The sequence below is a fragment of the Anguilla rostrata genome, chromosome 7 (assembly GCF_018555375.3).
Source record: "Anguilla rostrata isolate EN2019 chromosome 7, ASM1855537v3, whole genome shotgun sequence".
Lineage (NCBI taxonomy): Eukaryota > Metazoa > Chordata > Actinopteri > Anguilliformes > Anguillidae > Anguilla > Anguilla rostrata.
The window spans coordinates 19,923,052-19,947,261 of NC_057939.1; the positions used below are offsets into that span (position 1 = coordinate 19,923,052).

The following is a 24,210-nucleotide window of genomic DNA, read 5'->3' on the forward strand; positions in this document are numbered from 1 at the left end:
TGAACAGACACAAAAAACAAGGTTACACAAAAAGACACAATGAAAAATGGTCAAAGTTTTCCATTTTATTACTTTTTTTAAAAAAACAAGATACATAAGAAATAATATGTAAAAAAAAATTAGTTTGATGTTACAAACAACTTACTGCAGTTAGGAGCTAAAAGCTAGTGTTACACCAGACAAGTAAACACATCTCTCTCCAGTTCATAACAGTATCTTTTTATAGGAGCTGCACTTCCCTCTGAGAGTGGTGCAGGTTCCAGGGATGAAGAGGAGAATAAAGGAGACACATCTCAAAACAGTGGCTTGTCGCTGAATAAAGCTATTGTTCTATCAGATATCAGTGTTAGTCGTTGTGGACCTAATGGTATACGATTCACATCCTACAAAGATGTCCTGCAGTTTAGAGAAAAAAAAATTAAATAAACAACAAGCGAGTCTTCCACAGTCTTAACGTAGCTGCAATGAAATTGCCTCGTCACCAAACACAATTGGCCCACGCAACACGTCCCTCCAAGAAGGGCTTCCACTGTCACTTTAATGGAACGTGACAAACCAGGCCTCAAATCGCAGCCCTTACTGAGAAAAACAGAGAGAATGACCAATATCACTATCCTTTTGCGCCTTCACCCAGCTAAGCACAAAGCCATCTCTGTGCAGTGCGCCTGGCTGCCCTTTCTGAAAAACTGGTAGAAGGTTCACTTTGGCAAATGGGAGTGATGGGGGTCAGTCTGAACCATTGTGTCCGATCCACAGACAGACAAAGGCCCAGAGCTAGATTCTTCATCAGTGGCTTCAGTCAGTAGCACTTCTGGTCCAGTAGAGACCAGAAATGCTGGTCTCTACTGGACCAGAGAACAGGAGAGTTCTCTGTAGTGCCCTGTTTTTCAGTCTTTCAATCCCGATAAGCGTCCTCCTGAGAATGAATTCCTCTCTTATCAATATAAATGTCAATTACTATGAACATTGTTTGAAGAATATTCATTAATACTGATGTGATGCGTTTAAGGGCAAGTTTGCTCACTGAATGTTCTATTTGAAGCCATTTAAAACCTATATCTATATTCCTCTGGTCATATAACGCTTCAGTATACGTGACCAAGCTTAAGACATTTTAACAATTCTTTTAAGATTTTATTTTATTTTTTTTAATCATAGTGGTATTCAAATGTACATAATCTATTAGTGCAATTCTTAACATGCGCAAAGGAGTTGGTGGCAAATGTAATTCCGTTAGACGGTTTTCAAGCTGCATGCTCTTAATATTTTATAGTTACAATCTTAGTGTATGGTCTGCACAGGCTAGATTAGCCCAACAAAAGTACCTTCAGTCAACTGTACTCATTTTTTTAATCATCTAACTGAAATTTCATACATGACTTATTTTTGCTTTGTTTTCACCAGTGGAGGGGGGATCTGCTTCGAAACAAAGCCATTACATGAGCATGGTTGAGTGAATCAATGGTAAACTGCACATTAGCTTGTAGCAACCACTCTCCAGTGTTACTGTAATACTGATCTGTATTCGGTGTGAGTGCACCATAGACTGAGCCGAGGTACACCCCTCCACTCAAGGCTGTGCTTTCATGAAACAATGCCCTGCCCATATAAAGGATCCTTCCTGGTAACTTCTTCATTAAAATATGTTAGCGCTTAAAAAAACTCAAATAAAACATGAGAACATAACAAAATTAAGAGCCTTTTTATAAATCTTTCTGAATTATATTTGATTCGTTTTAAAGGGGGTCAAAAAGTCTGGGTCATGTCAAATCAGTCTTTCAGGAATCGGATAGGTGGTACCTGAAGTCTCCCCTCAAAGTTTAAGGCAAACTGCACGGGGTCACGTCGGCTGCCCCCACTGTGTGTCCATTGCCAGGGTTCTGCCATTCACCTTCGCGAAGCGGCCCTACATCTGGTGAGATCCAGCAGGGAGCGCAGCCCACTGAACCGGTTAAGGCAAAGTGCGAGACTGTGTGTACCCCTCGCTTCTCCTCCACTGAGATCCATCCTACTGAAGAGTCTGAGAAACCGCGTGTACAGTCTTGAGAAATTTAGTGCAAGTAGGAAGACTATTTCATTGTGATGCTTGCCGAGCGGCCTACCGGTCACCCCTACCAGTCCTGGTGACGCGCCCAGAGAGCACAACGTCACTGACAAAGATATATGGCTGCTCATTTGACTACTGTAGGAAACCAATGCAACTCTGCAGGTCTTTCAATGGACTGCATAAGCTTACAGCGACGTATTCATTTGCCTGGCGGGGTTACGCCATCTATAAGGAAGTGGTTGCCCTGTCTCAACAGAATTCGACCCATCACCGGGGGGTGCCGACCACCCCCCAATACCCACCTGATGGTGGACCCAGTGCTGGTAGGGTGTTGATCTGGACACCGTCCCAGGACGGCCTACCTCCCTCCTCTCATTGTTCTGTGTACAGCAGTCTTCCCCTGAACTCTGGCACCGGCTGCTTGTCCTTCAACATCCACAGTCAAATCAACTGGATCACCTTAACCTGTCTGCATTTCGGCACAAAAGAACATTTCTGCCACTGCAGAATGTCGGTGTAGTCTGAGATGTAAAGTAAATAAACATGCCACTGCGTACAATATCTCCCATTCAAATTAAAAGTATAAAATGAATCAAATATTGTACCATAGTGCCAACAGACTGTGGAGAAAGAAGCTAATTTACAGTGTATAGTATTTCCAATGGTGGCTTAAAAAACATTAAGTGGTCTTTGCTTCGGGGAGTTACTCTTGCATCAAAGGTAAAATGTACATGATAATGGCAACATACATGATGAATAACCAAGTCCAAAGTGATGCTAGACATTTTAGTACTGCGTCTGACTAAAGGACAGCTTTTTTTTAAATTGTATAAAAAAGGACATCACTACGAAAATGCATCAGCTGTTAAAATACGCAGAGCTTCAATATAAAGTGCTTCATTACGTTGAGTTATTATACAGTTTCTTATTAAAATATTGTATTCCCTGGAGTGAAACCATAGTAAACATGTTACACATTGGTAAAAATAAACATTTGGAATGTCTACAAAACGTCCCAATAGGTGATTTTGGTCAAGCTGAACTGGGTCCAGGGGCCTGGGGGGGGAAAAAAGCGATCACGTCTTAATCCAAGCACCTGGCAGTTCGGGACGAGCTTGCATGCAACTAGCACACGACGTCTCTCTCTCTCGTTAGTGATGGTGCGGGATGAGGGGGAAAAAACGAGCAACGGAACTGGACATCATGCAAAATGCAGGAGGGATGGACCCAAAGTAAAAATTCAGGCTGGGGAGATGGAATGGAATGAAAGCCTGACGCGCTGTGCTGTCGGGAATCGCCCTGCCTAACGGCGGGAAGGCTAAAGCTCGCGGCGCTCTCGCGCTGACGTGCTGGAGCCAGACGCAGGACCTATGCGCAGGCGCAACTCGTTAACCGTTATTCATACAGGGTAGGTTGACTGAGCGCACATGCTCTTTTGCAGCAGCGCCCCTCGTGAATGCTCCCCCAATAGCCTAACCTGCATGTCTTTGGATTGCTGGAGGGAACCCACGCACAGGGAACATGCAAACCCCACACGGAAAGGCCCCGTCCAGGATTCAAACCCAGCACAGTGCTAATCCACTGCACCACCGTGCCACCCAGTGAGAACCCATAATGAGCTCAGCAGGTGGGAGACGGTTAAAAACTTACAGCTGCCCCACGGGAGCAACGGTACCCCTCAGACGGCGGTAACAGTTCTGCCTTTGAGCGCCGGGGCAGACAGGCGGGGTCAGGGGCCTCGTGTCACACACGCTTTCGTCTGACACTTCATTATCCGCGTCAGAAAACGGTATCGCCTGTGCTGACTTCTGAAAGCACAACGGTGATAAGGCAACAAAAAATAAAAGAGGTAATGAAAAACAAACAATAAACAAACAACAAAATAATACAGCCAGAGGAAAAAGTAGAAAAACAAGCAAGCAGGAAAAGAAAAATGGATGAAAAGTGTTCCTTGGTGAGAGCTGGAATGGAATGGTGAATAAGCAGGAGGATGAATCTCAGCAGGCGGACACGGATGAAGGCTGCAGCAGCGTGAAGAAGAGGAAGAGCGTGGAGGCGGGCAGGTAGACGGACAGGAACACAAGCATGTCCTCGGTCAGACAGAAGACCAGGGCACGCTCGGAGAGGGCCCAGTCCACCAACACGCACGCCAGCAGGTAGTACAGGTGGAACTCCTGCACCGCGTCCGACTCGCAGCCGCCACTCACCATGGGCTTCGCCTCCGCGTCGTCTGCCTCCTCCGCCCGGGCCCGCCCCCGCTCCGGCAGCGACTTCCTGCTGTTCTCCACGAACTCCTGCGCGGTGGGAGAACGAGAGCCCCGTCACACCCCCGCCGTCGCCGCGGGAGCCGAGCCGGCGTTTCGGTCGCGACGGCAGACAGACGCGCGCACCCCACGGCACGTAGAGAGCCTTTCCCTTTCAACTTTCACTTAATCACCCACTTTGTTTCATTCCGTATCTGCATTGGCTTAATTAGCCCAGAAATTATTGCCATCAGCACATGCAAATTTAACTGCAGCCTTAGATCAATATTCATTTGCAAGCAGCCTTTCATGATGTGTGGTGCTTTATAGTTTGTTTTTCATTATTATTTTTTATTTAAAAAAAAAAAAGAAGAAGCAGCTTTTTTTCACTCTGGGTGAAGATGCTATCAGACAATTCTTAGGCCTGCTGCTCCTTTGCTGTAGAAAAGCACTCTATGGCAAACTCCCACTGGGGCTCCTCTGACAACCTTAATCACTTCATTTATATGGACGAGTACCTTAATTGTTCTTTTTTAACTAGGCCTGAGACGGCGTTTAAGTTTTTACAGAATAATCAATGCCGGGATCCTCTTACTCGTGGCACCAGTCCTGTGGTGGGACTGCATCACCGGGCTCTATCAGGCCCTCCTGTTTGCAGCCGCACTCAGAATGATGCATAAGAGCTCTCTATTAGGCCTCTGATCTGTCCATTGATCTTCTCCATAATGCATTTTCTCTCCCCCAGCTGTTCTCCCACGAGCACGCGCAGAATTACGCACTCGTGCCGGCACCGCTCTCTGGAAAGAGCTTTCTGGCTGAAAAGGCTTTCTGCCTGTGATTTCTGTAAAGGCAAATGTAAAGGATGTTCACAGTAATGGAAGTGAGGGTCTGATATATTTAGGAATTATTGGTGGGACGGAGACTGTAATTTGTGTCCCTGAGAACATAATGCCAGAAAGCATGATGTATCCAAAATGAAATATTATATATATATACATAAACAGTATATTTTATGTTGGTGTGATCCTTTGAAGGCGAATACACACAGCCCTGTGCTGGCCTGTTCTCACAGCAATTTCAATATGCGCTCAAGAAATAAATTTAAAACACGCATTTAACACTACCTCAGAGGCCGGGTTCAAAAGAATTAGGAGGGGCTACGTTACAGTGCTGCTTAGAGCCGAGGTCCAGGGCAGGGAGATTTTACCTCCCGTCCACACCTGTGTGAAACCTGCGGGGTTGGGAGGGCCTGCTGATCTCCTTGATCCCACTCCACCCCACCCCGCCCCCAAAGCCATGCCTCACCATGAGGGCCTTGTCCATGTAGAACTCCTTGCCGGGACTGCCGTCGTTGTATTTGGTGTCGATGGCAAAGCAGAGGAAGAGGACGTCCACCACGATCTCGAAGATGGAGAGGAAGCAGTGGGCCACCAGGAAGGCAAAGAGACAGACTATGATGAGGGGCAGCACCCACACCGTGTAGTCCCTCTGATAGTTCAGCGCCATCACCCCGGCGAAGGCCGTACAGGACACGATCAGCACCTGAGAGCACATTCACAATACAGTATCATTCATACTTAGCACGCTACGCTAATCTTTATCCCTGCTACGGTATCCCTCAGATTTACAGTGCTATCTTAATCTTCATCTATGTTACAGTACCATTCAAATTGATCATGCTAATCTTTACCAACACTGCAGTATCAGATTTAACATGCTACGCTAATATTTTTCTATTTTACAGTAGCGCTCATATTTACCACACTAACCTAATCAGTTTTGACAAGACAATTCAAATTTATTTGTTATATCTGCAGCATATGGCCAGCAACTTTAGTCTTCAAACAGTGGATCAATAAAATGCAACAATTCAGAGAAGAACCGCAGTTGTGTTGTCCACTCTCCTGAATCACTGGACATTCCAAATTATGGTGCCAATTGGGCATGTTCAGCCCCACACTGGGTACCAATTTTTCTTTTAAATTAAATTAAATTAAATTAAATTAAATTAAATTAAAAATTATATTAAATTTAAAAAAAAAAAAAAAACTGAATTGTTATATTTTATTGATAGGATCTATTCTATTTGGATGCTGCCACCTCCACCTACCTTCCCCAGGAACAGAACGAAATCCCCCACAGCATTGATGGCGGCCACTCTCAGCGCGTTCTCCACCAGGATCACGAAGGCGTCCCTGGCAGAGGTGCAGAAACTGGTGCTGTTGATGGCGGTCGCTGCGTAGGCGTTCTGCAGGAAGGGGGGAGGGGGGAGAGAGGGCGTGAAATGTCACGTGAGCGCAGCTGCCACTGGGGGGTGCTGCCGCGCTGGTTAGGACATGCTCGGCAGCCCCCCTGAGCCCCCCCCCCCCCCCGCAATCTTGCATTCAGCGAGCGCGCCCACCAGACCAGCTCACCTGATTCAGATAGTTCAGGCACTTCTCCAAACACCACAAGCAGCAGATGCACGCGTTCAGCATGCAGCGTGCGCAAGCGTTTTCCTGCAGAAACAAAAAACAAACATCAAACCGGGCTCTCTGTGAGACAATTCCTCCCAACCAACCCTCAAATCCAGCCACATGTGAAATTGATTTTCCCTTGCCGTTCTTTATACTGGTATGGCACCGGCTGTATGTCCAACAGATGAGTCATAGACCCTAGCTGGCTGTACTCAGGGGCACAGCTGGCTCTGCCAGAATCCCCCCGGCTTCTCTTACCTTCCCCTTGAGCTGGTTGTGGATGTACATCAGGATGAAGCGGGGGATCTTCACCAGCGTGATGATGAAGGCCCCTTTGGCCACCGTGCCCAGGTGGTAGCGGACGAGGCGGAACACGGACGACAGGATGGGGGTCAGCGGCAGCCTGGACTTGTCTCTGCAGGGACACAGAGGAGACGGGATAGAGACCCGCCCCGGCTGCGTCCGAGACTGCCCCCATATACCCTAACTTTCCACACGGGCGCTGATCTTTTCAACAAGTCATGTGGCCCTTAAGGAGTAACACTCTGTTCATTCTTAATGAGAGGGATCGGCAACCTCTGATCAGGACCAATTTAATGAGCAGAATCAATGATCTCCAGTAGAAACTTTTTGTGTCCCTGAAGGTGTCAGGGAGTCAGCACGCAGTTTGGAATGCAGCCCTTTACCACAAGGAAAGGCAGACTAACGCAGAATAGAGGATGCGTCCGCAAAACAGCTTCATAATAATTAAATACAGCTTAGTTATGCTTGAGCACAAGCAAAGGGAAACACAAACGAAATTAGGCAGTTTAATAAACAGAGCACGTTCGTCATTCCTCAATACTATGATTGGTTCGTTGATTATGATTGATGGCATTCATTTACATTTTAAAATTCCACTGTATTTGTTATTCCATGGGATGCAGACAGATTTTCATACAGCCCACCAAAGAACATTTTGACTGTATGACCATTGCTTAAAGTAATGTGGCTTCCATCTCCTTGAAGCTGCATTGTTGCAATGACCAGGATAATGCGAGAATAGATTCTGTTATGTTCCCCTGTAGGTTTCTGTTAGTACGCGGTATAAAAATGCTCCTACATTATCACAGAGCACATTATCAGCATTCATAACCAGATTCGTTCTAGCTAAAGGTGCACCTTTGTGCAAACAATCAGTCAGGGCATTCATAGCTCTTTGTATGAAATATATTGTGCACTACTGATGAAATAAAATTTTCCTCATTATATTTTTAAACTGATTACTTCTCATTTAATTATTGATAAGAGGATTTAATTATTGCAAAGAGGAGATAAATGGTTGTTTCAGTCACACATGGATGCTTCCAATTTGTACTTCTCTGAACTGAAATGGTTTTGGCTGTTTGCAACTCCTGGCATAACTTATAAAACATTTAGCTTTTATCTTACATTTCAGGAATTACAGAAGAAATAATACTAATATTTGGCAAAAACCACAAAGACAGACTTTAAATTGAAATATGGTGAAATACGTCACTCATTTGAGGCTCACTGGTCTGAGCGCCATTCTCATTGGTGGACACCCCGTGGGCTCACCTGGTGAAGTAGTAGGTGACCACCGCCCCGGCGACGGTCATCTGCTGACAGGCCAGGATGAACTCGCTGATCCATATCAGACCCACCGCATGGTACCAGCTCATGTACTGGAGAGGCCCGGTCAAGCGGAACTCCACCAGTCCCGTCTCGTTCTGCACCGGGTTACCTAAAGCCACGGGGCACAGACCCACTGCGTGAACACAGAGAAGCAATGCAGCACAGCCCTCACTGCAATACGCCCACCTGGCCTGCATTTGACCTTTCGTTTCAGCCAAAAACCTACAGACAGGTAAGCACCACTCTGTTTGTTTGGTCCTTACAGGTTTATATTATAAAAGTTAGCATGTGGTGTGGGTATGACTGACACTGCTGTTTTTCCCCCAGATATTTTACCTCAGAACCTCTGATTGGTTACAGAATGTGTGTCACACATTATTACAAATATTACGGCCATTCTGACTCTGAAACTTCCATCCAATCAGGGGTATCCAGCAGGTAACTGACCCTACACCCCAGCTAGACCTCTCCGTTCTGCTGCCACATGTCGCCTGGTCCCTGCCCCGGCTCGCACCAGCACCCGGTCACGCCTCCTGTCTGTTCTAGCCCCACGGTGGTGGAATGACCTTCCTGTGCAAGTCAGAACAGCAGAGACCCTGGCCGTCTTCAAACGTAGACTGAAGACTCACCTCTTCAAGCTACATCTCACCTCATCACCCCCCACTACCCTCTAACATTTTTTTTCTAAAAAAAAAAAAAAAAAAAAAAAAAAAAAAATAGGGTGTACAATTCACACTTATACCTAAGCAAAGTTATACCTATTGTAGCTCTCTTGCAGGAATGTTGTAAAGCGCTTGTCTCCGAGTTTTGTAATGCACTTGTTGTAAGTCGCTCTGGATAAGAGCGTCTGCTAAGAACCTATAATGTAATGTAATGTAATGTAACAATTGCACCAGCAGGTGACGCTTGTTGGGCACCCTCAGCAACTCTAAGCATACTGCACAGCCAATCAGAGCCTCTCTCTGCTTCTCCCTGAAGCTATTTTATTACCAGTGGTGCCGAGGAACAGCAGCACCATGATCCAGTAGAGCCAGAAGAGCACGAGGGCCAGGAAGGTCCAGAAGGGCTGGAAGACCAGCAGGGGCAGGTGGATGAACACCTTCCCAGCCACGTGGAACAGGGCGATGGTGAGCGCCACACGTTTCCTCATGAAGAGCATCAGCAGCAGCAGGATCACCTGACCAGGATGAGGAAACGGTCATGCCTAGAGTACAGCTATGGCTAACTGAATGATTTCGGTATGACACTACATCTACTCAAAAACAAATCCATTCTTCTTTAAGACAAGTACATCTCACTCAACTACTGTACTATACCTTCTGTCCATAAACATGCTAATGTGATACAGTTACAGTATGCAGAATACTGTACAGGTATTCCCAACAAATATTCCATGATTCCCAACAGTTTTCATGTTAATATTTCAATAACTTTGGTGTTTCAAATCCAATTATTTGCTCCAACAGGAAGAACGTTAATAAATGTAAACTGAAGCATAAAAACTATTCTCTCATTTCAAATGATGTATTTTTTTGGTTGTCTCAAATGGAACATCCACACCTGCATATGGAACCTACCGTGAACACAGTGGCAGCAATGGCGTAGACCAGGAGGGCTTGAGTGTTGTCACTGGATGATTCTTGTTCTTCTTTAACTACGGTAGTTTCATTTGCGTTCATCCTATGATCCACATACAGCCACCACAGTACACCTGTGCCACCTACAATGGGAGAAACAGAAATCGCTACACACAGTGCTGTGCACATATGTTCATAATTTTGAAATTTAAAAAAGAAAAACTTTAAAATACATAACTGAAACTATGGAAGCCCTGAGTAAACGTCAGCCTTCTCTCAAGCCCAAATAAACTGCACTGTTATATGATTTCTCCCATTTTGTTTTCAAAGTTTAGTTATGTTTAGCACATAAATATATAAATAGCAAGTCATGAAATCAGAAGGATGGATGAAACAGAAGTATAATTAGTGTGTTGAATGGAGTGGGAAAACTACAGGCGTATGACAGATGGTCCATTCTTCAGGAGCTAATGATCTGAATCGGCTCAATAACAAATACACGCTGTCGATTCAAATGACTTCTAAACGTACAACCAAAAAGAGAGAAAAATCTCAAAGGATTCATTATGGAAAATACATCTTCAAAGTTACACTCCGACTCAATCGGCTACACGTTGAGAAAAGTGGCGTGAAGCGCCGAAAGGGCTCCGGCAGCTCAAACAGTGAGCAGCACCAGTCGACTTTTTGACAGGAAGTGACCTCACCGAGGGATCCCAGGACCACAAGGAAGGTGAGGATCCAGACCAGCACGGCGGAGATGTAGCGGATGATGACCATCAGGAGCATGGAGAGCACTGCAGGAGACGCACAGAGAAAGCTCACTTTCTCAGCCCAGCTCCCGCCATCCCCTCACCACAGGGGAGCGCATGCCCGTCAGGTTTCTCCGTAATTATGCATTCATCAGATCGCTCTTCAATTTGGTTTCTGCTGAATGCACATATGCGCACCTACAGAAGATTCACGTGTTTGCGCAAGCGGTCTTCTTTACATGCGACGTCGTACGCACACAAAGTCAATTCACTGTTAACATCTGAACACCAAAAAATTAATTACGTTAATATCAACTTCTGTAAACATATACACACCATATAAGCATGATGTGAATAATCCATCTCCTGTAAATGGAAAAAAAAAACAGATGTGGACAGTGCTTTACCAAGTGCCAGCAGACACAGCCCCAGGATGATCTCCTTGCTGGCCATCACCCCGGCGATGAGGCCATGCAGCACGCTGTTGTCGTTGACGAAGGTGATGACGGCCTCGGCAAACTTGGTGTAGCAGGAGATGTCCACTGGGGTGCAGCGGTTGAACACTGGGAGAGACTTACTGCGCAGGGACGGAAAACAAAAATCACTGGTACTGACGACTTTCTGTAATTCCTTGATTTGGAATATCAACATGGTAAGAGAAAACCTTAAGGACCACATACTAATGACTTAGTCTACTGATGTGCAATGGCCCTCTCTAATTGTCTTTATAGAAGGGATGTAGACTGTGCACAAGTACATTGAAATTGAAAACTGGAATGTCACACAGTGTATTGCGACATGTGTATCAACAATTTCCAAGGTGTTAATTAGTTGTTTTTTGTCCTGAGTGTTGTTTCAACATAAAAACAATAAAAAATAATGTTTAAAGGCACACTGCAGGATTTTTTTTTAGCCTTGCTGCAGTCCTGTGTTAACAATAAAAAAAGTCTCCTCCTCCGTCTTCAATCCCGCCCACTTACTCCTAATAGCCTGGCTAACATAGCTAGCTGGATAGCTTACAAGTTCAAAACAAAACAAGCCAACTCTGTGTCACTTTTCATCCTCTTGGCAAACTTATCAGCTGACGCCACAGAGGAAACGCAATTCCAAAATTAACTCTAGTTCTCAAACGAGCCCTGTCGGCTTGTCTTTTTGCTTCAATGTATCTGGGCTCCTTGGCTAGCTAGCTAGCAACAAACTCTCCGCTGAAATCTGGTCCCAAACCAGAGGCTCTGTAGTCACACCCACCGCTCCCCACACAGAAAAGAGGGCCACGCCCAAACCCGTTTTAGAATTAGTACATACAGCTAAAAGTGCATGAATTCAGTGACAGTACATAAAGACAGAGATAACCAGTGCATCACAGACACGACTTAGCATGATTATTTTATAATATTTGCAAGGTAATAATATGCTTGCATAGTATGCCTTAAAAAAAATCACAGATACTGAGCAATACTGGAAATGGGATTCAAGGCCAATGGCTACACAGCAACTTGGTGGGAAGTGAGGGAGACTCATTTTCTTATATGGGCATCAATGGCAGTGGCCACTAAAAATAAGGGGGACCTCCCAGAAGACCTTGAAAAACCTTGAGTACCTTTGTAGCAGTCACAGACACTGCGGTAATAGGAACTTGAAAACCACACACTCTCCAACTTTGACATAATGCAGCCTGTCGGCTCAAACACTGGCAGCACTCAAGAAAATTAGTCCATAGAGGTGATGAGCAAATGGTTATCTTCAGTTCAGCTTGATTAAGGCCTGTGTTTAACTTGAGTTTAATCTGTTTACGTACCTTGGTGGCACAGGAAGTTTAGGGCATTTAGTTGTCTTTTCTGGAAGGCTGGGATATTTATGAGCAGCCAGCTCATAAGAGCAGAGTTCAGACCCTATAAAAAACACACAGAACAGTTTTCATGTGCTGCCAGTTGTTCCGATTGCATTACAGACTGCAGCAGTATTATTACATGGGCTTGCATAAGCACAAAAATGATTTTGCCGTCTCACTCCACCTCAGCAAAGGCCTAGTATAAATCTTGCCAGGAAATGGCAGCCGTGCATCACCCAGATGGGTGCTACACCCGGGTAATAACTGCAAAAAGAACTCTCGGGTCCCTCTAAGGGGATGAAAAAGAAATTTATACACGGATAAAAGCACCGAAGGAAATTTTAAAGGAACCTCAAATGGAAAAAAAGCACTCAAAATGCAGAGAAATTTGGAAAATCTCTCTCTGTTACAAAACTGCTTACTTTTTTCTAACTTGCTTTTTAAAAGGCTGTGTGTGGCTATTATTACTAAGCATGTAGGAGCAAAGCACAATGGGATTACTGAGTGTGGTTTTCATGGATATTGATTTGCAAAGTATTTACACAGTGCCTTGTATCAAATTAGCAGCTGATAAAACCACACCCCTGGATACCAAGGACAGTCAACTGTCCCTTCAAAAAGGGAGACTTTGGATTCAAGGTGCCAAAAATCCCATAGTGCATTGCTCCATTGTGTTAACAGACAAAGGCCAGAGCCTTCTAAAAACAAATAACAAAAAAGAAGCAATTTTGAAACGGGAACCAATAGAGATACTCTCAGAGATACTGGATTTTGAGTTATGTTTCTTTTCCCCGTGGAAGTTCCTTAAAAACAACTGGAGATTTTGAGTTCATGTTTTTTTCCCCAGCGGAAGTTCCAATTAAATAACTGCCAAGGTACTACTATGGGCCTTTGTGGCGAGAGGGTGTGGGGACGGTCGGACAGTCGCTTGCAGTCTTGCAGACTCTGGAAGAGATGAGCTGGCGACAGTGGTGACATTGCAGCGGGACATGGGAGAGTAAATGCAGCCTTTGTTTGGCCCCGCCTACTCGGGACTGGATGCAGACAGTGTGAGACTGTGCGACTCTGCGGGTGATTGACAGAGTACAGGACAGAGTGAGGCAATGGCATGTGATGTCACGCCCACCCCAACCCCCATCCCCCCACCCCACCAAGTCTCTGCACTCTAAGAATCTTTGTCTCCCTGATGGGAGGGCAGAGTCCATGATTCCCCATCACTGCCTGATTTCGGGGGTGGAGGGGTGGGGGGCTGGGGGACGTCCGTGACGATGGCTCTCTGCTCACTCAGAGCAGGGCACAGCTGTCTCCCTTTCAAATTAAGAGTAGAGTCTTTACAAGGACACAGACACCGCATCCTCACGGCGCACATGCGGGCATGGAGAAAGTTCACTCATGCTTACAATCATTTTACTAGCTTTCCCAGCGGAAGGAGAGGGTTGGCCTCACCGTTCACCATGGCAAACCTCTTGAGGTCTGCGTAGGTCTTCAGCTCCTGATCCGGACAGAGGGACACGCACAGAGCCATGGACTTGATTCTCCTCTGCACAATGTCAATGTTGCAGGGGTCCAGGAAAAAGACATATCTGGGGAAAAAAACAAGATTAGGAAATAATATCAACGGGGGGGAAAAAATGCCAACACAGGAAGCAGTCAGCCTTAACTTGTTTAGAAATTTCAGTCGCTACGAGAGGCCATATCGGAATTCTGTGCAAGTTCTCTTTATAAACATTGTGTAAGCCCTTGTTTTGGAAGCTGGCTACGGGAATCTGAGCAAGAGGCACACCCGTAGCACATCCGACATGCCCCCCCCCCCCCCCTCGCTGGGCAAAGTGCCTGTCTGTGTGCGCCAATCCGAGAGAAGTGGGCAGTCCGCCCACGCTGAGAAGCAAGAAACATTGTGCAATACACACATCTGTACACTGTCAAATATGTCAAACAAAGCTTAATATCACTGTACCAGCTACACTGCATATTACCCAGACATGCTGGAGACAAAGCATCTTTCCACGGTAGCCTCTGGTATGCCAAAAAAAACAATAGAATAACCACCCAGTGGGCAGACAAAAAGCCTAGTTTCTAACCCAGCTGGAGAGAATAACGGAGTCAATGTACCCCACTTCCACAATCCCCTTTGCACTGTCTAAAATGCTTTTAGGTAGGGGGCAATTAGCCATGCTACAAAGATCTGAATGCTAATCATCAACATAAGTTTCAGAATGTTTAGCAGTTCAGAAACTGTCGAACAAACACATAAAATACAACCAACACACACACGCTGAAGTAGTTCCAAATGAAAACCAAGCAAACCTCAGTCTAATCATCAAAGAGAGTCTTGGGATCAATCAATGAAATGACAAACAACACTGAAGCAGCTTTTAATACAGCGAGAGCCCCTATGAATGAAGATGCTAATCCATGCAACATGAAGTGTCAACATTGGCATTTTCATTTTACTGAGACTGCCTGGCCCTGGCCTGAATACAAATTACTACCAGATGAAGGGATCTGACAGCAACCTCAAAGGACTACCGATTTCTTACAAAATAAATTGATCAAAACGACAGGGGCACACATATTCAACAAACATTTTTTATCATAACTCAATAACAATTGAGTTTTCCTATTGTTTTTTTCCCCAAAGAGAACTCTAGCTAGTACAATTACTTCATTTTTAAAAAACTAGCCTAATCTATTAGCCATGCTTTTACTTGAGGGACTGAAACGTTCGTTTCGGCACACTAGAGAAAATCATTTTTTGGAAAAACCTGTTCGGTGGTGTCCTTTCTCTCTGTGGCCGTAACAGTTGCATTTCCTTTAGTTGCCCAAGAATTCGCATCGGAAGGGGAGACGGGGGGGAGAAAACGCAGACTGACAGGCGTGCGACTCTCGAAGGAATCTGTCAACAGCTGCCCCTCACCGCAGCCGTACCTCAGGCGCGCATGTGTGTGTGTGCTTGTGTGTGTGTGTGTGTGTGTGTGCGCGTGTGTGTGTGGTGAGGAGGGCCCTCCACCGCCAGGCACTCCTCTCAGAGTGGAGACGCCCCGCAGGCCCCTCACTCCTCATTACCTCCCCCGGCGCGCTGGGGCTCCGCTCCCCGAGTCCCTCCGCCCCCCCCCACCCCCACCCCCGAGTCTCCGCCTTAATAGCCTGTCTGCGGGCACCTTTTCACCAGCAATTACGCAGCCCGCTCTGCAGGCCGGCCTAAATCCACAGTGACCTCGGGTCCAGCGCTGGGCCCAGGCTCGCTTTCATACCAGAGAGAGGTGGAAGGCCTGTCAAGTTGTCCTAATTAAGCACATAATTGCTTGCCGATCCGGTAATAAGGACTCAGGATGAAAAGCTTAACGCCCAAGAGGGGAGAGCGCTGAAGGGCATAAATCATCACTAACATATTCTTTCTGATTCTTTACTATTACTGTATAGCATGCGCAGTATGTGTACCATTACACACATACATGCGTTATATATAATTCATATATTACGTATGCACATGTATGCATATATACACACGCGCGCACACACATACGCACATGCACGCACAAAAAATCTTGTAGTTATTTCCATTTGGTTTTTTTTTTTAAAGAAGTGAGCTTTTTTTGGATGCCAGAACATAATCTGTGCCACCTGTTCAAGTCTTCTGAGGGATGAGGAACAAACAGAGCATGAATGTCAAAGCTTTATCACTAATCACTCCAGCATCAATCAATAGAGCAAATAAAAACTTGAGCTTTCAGGAGGATCTCACAAGCCTTCGCGTTTACTTCCGACAGCTGAGCCCGAAGAAACGGCCGCCTTCAGGACCGAAACCCAAAACAACACGCCGACAAAGGCCGCAGACCGAGCGAAATGCCTTCCGCTGATATTAATCATTGTGTGTTCCCGCTCTGTGGGATGTTTGTAACGGGCCTCGTTTCAATGACCGATGTCGACGCGCGTCAGATTCGCCAGCCGTGTGCAAGAGGGCTTCTCTGTCTCCGCCGCTTCACGGCAGCAGTCGCCCCGGTTTGACTGTTCACGAAGGTGTGAAGAAGTCTTAGCGGCGGCGCGGGCTGCATCAGCAGAATGCCGGCGGAAGAAAAGTGGAGCAGACAGAAGCGCTATCGGGAGAGAGGGCCTCGTGTTACAGCTCCGCAGACTGCTGATGCTGCTTCTGGGCGACGCAAAACAGGGGCCGGCTTGCGCCCACCGGCCCCCTCCGGAACCGCAAGCCCAACAGCCCCGAAGTCTCAGACTGACACACACACACACACACACGCGCGCGCGCACAAAAAAAACACGAACGCGCTCAAAAAGCTCTGTCGTCTGCCTTTCGGAAAGCTCGCAGTTCATCAGTGAGATTGTTCAGTAAACCTTGAGTCCTGCAAGCCTGGCCCAATTCTGAAAGGCAGGATTAATGAGGCTAACGTTCATGCAGGGCCTTGGAGAAGCTCTTCCTCAGCTCCAGCTACCCCCCCCCGAGTGTGCCAATACATCATTCCGTGAGGATACGGGCCAGGCCCCGGGTAGATGCCGAGGAAGATCACAACAACACAAAGCTTTACACAGGGGACAGCAAGCTAAGGTACAATGGCCCACTGAAACGTAAGACAGAGCTTTGCCTACTTCTTCAAATGAAAAACAGGGATGGTTGTTTTCGCATGGGAAGAGAGGTCTGGCTATAGCAAGAAATTCAATGCTGCCCTCAGACATTTGGGGAATAATATGTTTTCTCCTTTAATGGTGGCCTTTTTAATTGTGTCATTACTCAGCAGTAAAGTTTCCAACTATGAATACAGTTATGTTCTGTATACGCCATGATGATGAAAGATACATTTGGGGAAGACTCAAAATTCTGTATAATTACCCAACCATTAAGAGCACATTAGTTTCATTCTCCAACCCCCACCCCCTTCTCCACCCCCAAGAAAAAAAAAGTGTAATTCTAAGTGTAAGTGTAAGGTAACACAAATGAAGGAGGGCAAAATTCCCATAATGATCCAGAGTGTTAGCCTCTATTAATTAAGGCAAATTCAGAATAAATACCAGCTAAATTTCTAAAGAAGATTTTCTAAAATCAGTAATGAAACCATCATAAAATTTAAATGCATTAAACATTCACATATTTTCTCAGAGCATTATGACATGTAAATCTGTCAGCAGGCAGACTAAATGTGGAAAATTAACCCATTGACAAAGAAGAACAAACGAAACACCAAGTTACGCCTACAAGCTGTTACGGTTTCAAATGGCTGTCAGCAAAGCCCTGGTGGGAGGTGGGGGAGGGGGAGGAGAAAAAAAAACAACTCACTTTTTGTCAGTCTGATCCAGGCCGCTGAGTCTGATGCCCTCTATCTGTTCGTTGTTCTGGCCACAGGTGTTCCCATAGCTGTCATATCCGGATATCAGCCGAGAGGCTGCCCCCGTGACGATGGTGTAGCCACAGATGCCTCCCTGAGAGAGGGGTTGGCATCTGTTAGCAGATCCATGGAATGCGTCCTTGTACCGAGCGCATTTCCACAGGCGTTCCCGTTACTCACTGCGGCCACTTTCAACTATGCGGGACACACTCGGCAACTGACGCCTTAAAACGACATGACGACTCCCCTGGTGAACGGACCTCATTAAACCTAATGACCTGTGAAGGTGTTCCATTCTTTATGTAGAGTAGCACAACCCAGTGTCATTCTTAGAGTCAACGGTGTCCATTCGGGGCAAGGTCAAAATAAAGAACGTGGCAGAAAAAAGGGGCAGGAGATAAGCTACACATACATATGAAGCCAGCAGTTTGAATGAAGTACTGACCTCACTCAAGTTTGGAATATGTCCACTATTTTGTCAGTAATACTGCTCCTTTGAAGTAATGATCCAGCCAACTGCATTTCAAATTACTGCTGTTTTTCAATGTGCTGTGATTTATATTGTCTTGCAATTACATTGGCCAGATTTAATCAGGTGTTTGAAGCCACAGGAATGCGGTATTAGTGAATCCACTGAGATAAAGACCTCGCAATACCTCATGAGTGCACATCATTTACCCTAGGTGCACTAGGATAACCGCCCCACAACCATCTATATTAATGAATGTGACACCAGCATAAATTAATACTGGCATTGATTTTGTAATATCATAGTAATATAATACAACTATACTGCACAATTACACTTGCTAAATTATGCTCTGTCTACGGTGCAACTCAGTCAACCAACTATAACGTAAACTACACCAGAATGAGCAAAAGAAAAATGACGCAAAGCCTCAGATAAAATTTTACTTACCATGCCAACGCAGAAAAGTAAAAATATAAAGAACCATGCAATGTCTGTGCAACTCCGATCTTCCAAGGGTTTCCATTCTCTCTTTGTCCTCTGCAAAAAACAAACAAAAAAACAAATAAACAGAAAAACACACAAAATCATCTGCCAATACGACCGTTGCTCATTTCGTTATCAAATATGCACTAGTGATGCTAACCTTAACGTACGTCGATTAACATCGTATTGTGACGCTCGACAGGTAGAACTGTACTAGAAGGGTAATAAAAGGTGAACTGGTGTACAATGGTAAGTTTTAGCTGTTGAAGAACGTATAGTTTACATTACCCAAACGCTTGCAGCAAAAGCACATGCGTATAGCGGTACCACAAAATCCACAAGCTGAGTGAGGAAACGCTGTCATTTGTGTTTACTAGACAGCTATATAACGGCGCGTATACAAAGAATTTCCATGACAATGATAGGGGACCCTTCCCTTAATTCGATGCCTGGATTTATTTCGACAGTTGAACTATCAATACCTAACAATAATTCACTGGGGCACCATATTGGCTGTGAAAACGACAATTATCTCTGTCAGATTATGTTTAACAAATTAATAAGATTAAACTGCTGCACAGAAGGTCGCCAAAGAAGAAAACAAGCTACATCCTACACAGTCGCTAGCTAGCTGGTTAGCTTGCTAATCAATGCGCAACTGAACACAGCTATGCAACGTAGCTAACAACAATTACTACACACAATGTGAAATAACGTTACACCTCACTGCATGGTGCGCTACGACGTTTACACATTGCAAGCGCATTCGATGAGGAGGAAACAGGCTCTTTACCTCTGTACTACCGCTGCATCCCATTGCAGGCAAGGTTTAGAATCCCGAAGAACTTAGCTACACCACACAAGAACAAAAACCCAAACTTGCAGGGAGTTGACGGTGTCTCTTTACCCTGCATAAATTGCAATGTACCCACGAAACGATCTGCTGAACAGAAAAGTCATACAACCGGCCAGATCCTGCCTCAGTGCATGCTAATTCTCGGTGCTCTCCCTCCAGGTAAGAAGGATTAATACTTTAGGATTTATCGCGCCACACTTCCTGGTGGGTTTTGCAGGTGTAGCCGGAAAAGGAATATTTTCAGCCACTCACGACTTGAGCTTCTGCAATCTGTGGTCGAATACATTTTTGAGGCTGCTGGGAAGATGGCGGAACCCGCGAGTTTCAATTAGCCATTGTCGTTTAACCAGAGACTGTAAAACTAAAAGAGTTTAACGGGTAGGCTGTGCTGTATGTCGTCTGCCCCAGTGTCGCAGGTGTACAGTATTTCGCACGACACCGGCACACAAGTGTAAGCACAATTTGTATTCATTGGTTACATTTTTTCTGGGTTGAAATAATAATTTCAATAATTTTAAACGAAGTATATGTCATTCTTGAATCTTGTGTCCTGATATAGCCTATTACAGGTTCTGCCTTTTATGATCGTGTAAAGAATGTTGCTTCATGCATTGATTTTGTTGATGTGTTTTGTCTCACGACTACAGTCTGTGAATGTTAATTTGTTTAATTTGTCAAGAAAACCAATTTATTTTTCCCACCGAGAAAATTGTATCGCATCTTTTATTGTCCAGGCCTGCTATTAGCTATACCTTAATTAGGCTACCGTATTTCTTATCGAATATAATAAAAACGATGATCTTAAAGTACAATCTTGTATTCAAATGCCAAATATGCTCTGTAAACAGTAAAATATTCGCTAAATGGTTTCAAATGACCATTTTGTAATAAGCATTAGCCTACTAGACTAAAGAAAATAACAAACTCAAATAATTCAGCACCCACCCTGAACACATGCAAAAAAATCAAAATGAACAACAGCGACGTCTGTGTCTGAGTTTGACGACTGAAGGTAAGAAAGCTCGCATGTGCCATCGCACACACCTATGCCCTCATTCCCTAAATACGGAACACGTGAACTTTTCATTATGTAGGCCTATGGCAACCATTTTCCTTTTAACGGTTCTTTCAAAGCTGCAGAGTAATAGGCCTAGATAAAGTACAAATGATCTATTCACGGCATCTAATCAAGAGATCCGCTATTTTTTTTACTTAGGTAATTAAAAGTAATTGATAGGCTGCTTTCTACCATCAACATATAACCTAGCCTATCAACAAGTGGAATCACTACTCGTGGACATCAGTACATCCATGTTATTAATCTGCCTTCCACTACTCTTCACATAGGTAAATCTCAATAAATCTAATGTTACAGCCCAGCTATATCAAATAAATTCCCTTGTTTGCTTGCAGTGTGTCAAGGTCAGGAAGTCAAAACAAGATTGCACTTCAGTTTCGAACACCTATCTGTCCACTGCTTTCAGTCTTAAAAAAACAATTGTATACCTTTCTCCTGGGTCTTGATTGATGGGAACCTCCTGTCAACCTCTTACGATCACCCATCTTCCTTGGTCTGCTGCATTATGTGCAGTGTCTTGCGATGTTTAGATGAAGCCAGTCCCTGAAAAAATAGGGCCATTGTTCTATTGTTTTCTGTTGTACCAGGGAGAGCGTGAGCATGCTGAGGGAGGTGTGTGTGTGTGTGTGTGTGTGTGTGTGTGCGTGTGTGTGTGTTTCTGTGTGTGTGTGTGTGTGTGTGTGTGTGTGTGTGGGTTTGCAGTAAGTGCGCATACTGCATGATTAGTATATGACATCCCTCCAGCCAGACAAGGGGATTGAGTGTGTGTGTGCATGAATGAGTCTTGGGATTACGGCTGGCAGTGCCAGGGGCCAGATGAGCAGAACATAATAGCAGGTCAGGCCAAACTGGTGAGGACATGGTGTGTGTGTGTGCGCGCGCGCGTGTGTGTGCGCGTGTGCGTGTTTGTGTGTTTGTGTTGGTCAGAGTGACCACGTGGGGCAGACTGGTCAGTCAGTTCAGAAGACCAGAAGTATGATGTTGACAGCTTGTTTATGGCCCTATTGCTTATCAAAACAGCCAGTTAAGAAATGGGGAAAGTACATCTCATGAAAGACTTCCTGTTTTTTTTTAATGCTCATTCTATTTTGTCAACTTTTTTCCTTGCAGCCTTCTACACTCCATTGCATGTCTCAGTGTATTTAGCAGAAAACAGTCTTATTTGTTCCTGTTCCTGTAATAAGCAGAATAACTATATAATAATAAAGTACCATAACTAAAAGATCTCAGAAGTGTGACACATAAGTAGGCCACTGTGTTCACTGGACACATCTACCAAAATTCCCCCAAAGTTCTTTGCTCAAGTTTTACTTCTGCTGTGATGACACATATAACATGAGTACTGCTTAGTGATCATTTTCATTCAGTCTAAATATTGTTTTATCCTAACAGCTTTTTTATTTATTCATGTATTATTATTATTATTATTATTATTATTTTATTTTGGGAAGGAGGTTGTGTTATCTGCCACAGCAGGGGTTCCCGAACTTGGTCCTGGGCCCCCGTTGTGTATGCTGGTTTTTTTCATTCCAACCAGTCGTAATCCCAGAATGTGTTTTTTTTTTTTTTTTCTTAACCCTTTAACTGACTTCTCAACCATGCGGTAGAGCTGACTTTGACAGTGAAAAAACCTATGAGAAGAAAAAAAATCTGACCAGCATCCTGATTGGTGTGGGGCTCCAACCCCCCTTAATCAATTTGCATAAAAAGTATCTTCTTTTAACACAACTGTGTGGAGCAGCAGTTCCCGCACTTTACCCACTCTGATGACAGAGGCAGCACTACAAATCACTCCCCAAAGATTAGGGCATAAAGCAGGAATTTGGTAGGTAAGAGATAAACCATGATGTTTTCCAGATAGAAGAGACCTTAAAGAATAGGAATATGATATTAAATATCAAAAATGTTAAAAATCCATTGTGCCAGAATTTTACAAAAACATGCTCAACCGTGCGGTTGATATGTCAGTAAAGGGTGGAAATGACCACGAGGCAGGGCAGATGTTAGCATAGTAGTTAGCATGGTAGGAAGATGTTTGAGTGGAAAAAGTGAACAAATACAATGAAATTACATTATATTACAAAAACACAATATTATCCTATTACATTACACTTGTTCCTGGTGATGGTTATACACTTTGCTTTATGTCGCTCTGGATAAGAGCGTCTGCCAAATGCCTGTAATGTAATTATATGTCAAAATATGCCTTAGTATGCACATATTAAGGGGAAACATGTAGTGCAGTGTATTGTGACCTCTTCATTGTTTCATTCTTAGCGATGGACACCAAATTTTTCTATGGCAGAGGAAAGGGTAGCAAAGCTGTGGTCCCCCTTGATCCAGAGGAGTCAGACATAGAGGACAGTGATGAGGACTTGGATGATCCTGACTATGTGCCAAGGCATACAGGTGACACAGTTGAAGAGTTACCAATCCCTGAGCTTAGTGGCCCTGATACACACTCAGACAGTGCCCCCAGGAGAAAGGTAGCCAAAAATCAGCTTGTGCAGGTCGCAGATCAGGATTCTGTTACCCCCAAAAGTGCTGAGAAAAGAAAATTGTAGAGAAAAGTAGATATCACTTCAGTCAAGTTTCCAGAGCCTATACCCCCAGAAATCATTAAGGTTCAGACACCATTATTTTACTTTTCCATGCTATTTACTGATAAAATGGTGCACCACATATGTGAGCAGACAAACCTCTACTCAGCTCAACAGCTTAGATTTCCCATTAAAACAAATCCAAAAGAGATTCAAGAGTTTTTAGCCATATTGCTATACACAGGTGTGTTCCCATTTCCGTCCCTGGAGGATTACTGGAAGCCAGAGAGCCGCTTTGCTCTGGTTGCCGACATCATGCCACTACGCAGGTTCCGGGCACTGCGCAGTTTGCTGACAATGCAGACTGTGGAAACACTATCGACAGGTTCTATAAAATCAGGCCCATTTTTGACATGTTGAGAAGACAGTGTCTTCTCCTCCCAGCTGACCAAAAACAAAGTATCGATGAGGTCATGGTTGCCTACAAAGGCACAAGAGCAGGAAATCTCCGACAATACATTTCCAGCAAGCCAGATAAGTGGGGATTTAAACTATTTTGCCGAGCTAGTTCCACTGGGATTGTACATGATTTCATTTTGTACCAGGGAAAGACATCCTTTTTCAATGTCCCCCAGTCAGAAGCTGAGCAGTCCATGCTCATGGGGGAAAAAGTTGTGACCACACTCTGCAGAACAGTGGAGGAACCAGAGTCAACAGTTGTCTTTTGTGACAACTTTTTCACAAGCTTCAACCTTGTGCAACTTCTGGAGGCCACCACTGGGATAAAGTGTTTGGGCACTGTGAGGAACAACCGGATGTCAGGAGCAGAGAACCACCTGAAGAGTGACAAGCAGTTGTCAAAAGAAGGAAGGGAGCATTTGACTACTGCTGCTCAGGGGAATTGTTG

The 24,210-nt window shown here is 44.7% G+C and overlaps 1 protein-coding gene across 6 annotated transcripts; it reads right to left on the reverse strand.

Moving 5' to 3' along the window:
- Positions 1-50: 50 nt before the first annotated feature.
- slc44a1b (solute carrier family 44 member 1b) lies at positions 51-21,319 on the reverse strand. 6 transcript variants are annotated; one of them, XM_064343538.1, is made up of 17 exons: positions 21,192-21,315; positions 18,794-18,883; positions 17,826-17,968; positions 13,985-14,121; positions 12,506-12,599; positions 11,115-11,284; positions 10,663-10,752; positions 9,959-10,101; positions 9,372-9,558; positions 8,325-8,490; positions 7,005-7,161; positions 6,705-6,788; positions 6,401-6,538; positions 5,596-5,832; positions 4,255-4,341; positions 3,698-3,852; positions 51-3,103 (listed from the first exon to the last, which is right to left on the reverse strand). In XM_064343538.1, the coding sequence occupies exons 1-17, from the start codon at positions 21,246-21,248 to the stop codon at positions 2,893-2,895; spliced, it is 2,346 nt and encodes a 781-aa protein (XP_064199608.1). In that variant the 5' UTR covers positions 21,249-21,315; the 3' UTR covers positions 51-2,892. The 6 variants fall into 6 exon arrangements, with proteins under 6 accessions (XP_064199608.1, XP_064199606.1, XP_064199609.1 ...); XM_064343536.1 differs by having other exon boundaries at positions 3,698-3,855; XM_064343539.1 differs by lacking the exon at positions 21,192-21,315 and adding an exon at positions 19,623-19,942 and having other exon boundaries at positions 3,698-3,855.
- Between the last annotated feature and the right edge of the window lie 2,891 nt (positions 21,320-24,210).

Bases quoted from the DNA above. Each gene is read 5' to 3' on its own strand.
- slc44a1b (XM_064343536.1), bottom strand. From the start codon at position 21,248: ATGGGTGATCGTAAGAGGTTGACAGGAGGTTCCCATCAATCAAGACCC. The intron at 4,342-5,595 runs GTGAGGCATGGC...CCCACCGCGCAG, and splicing joins ACATGGACAAGGCCCTCATG to GAGTTCGTGGAGAACAGCAG. The intron at 3,856-4,254 runs GTGAGTGGCGGC...TTGTGCTTTCAG, and splicing joins ACGCGGAGGCGAAGCCCATG to AAGTCAGCACAGGCGATACC.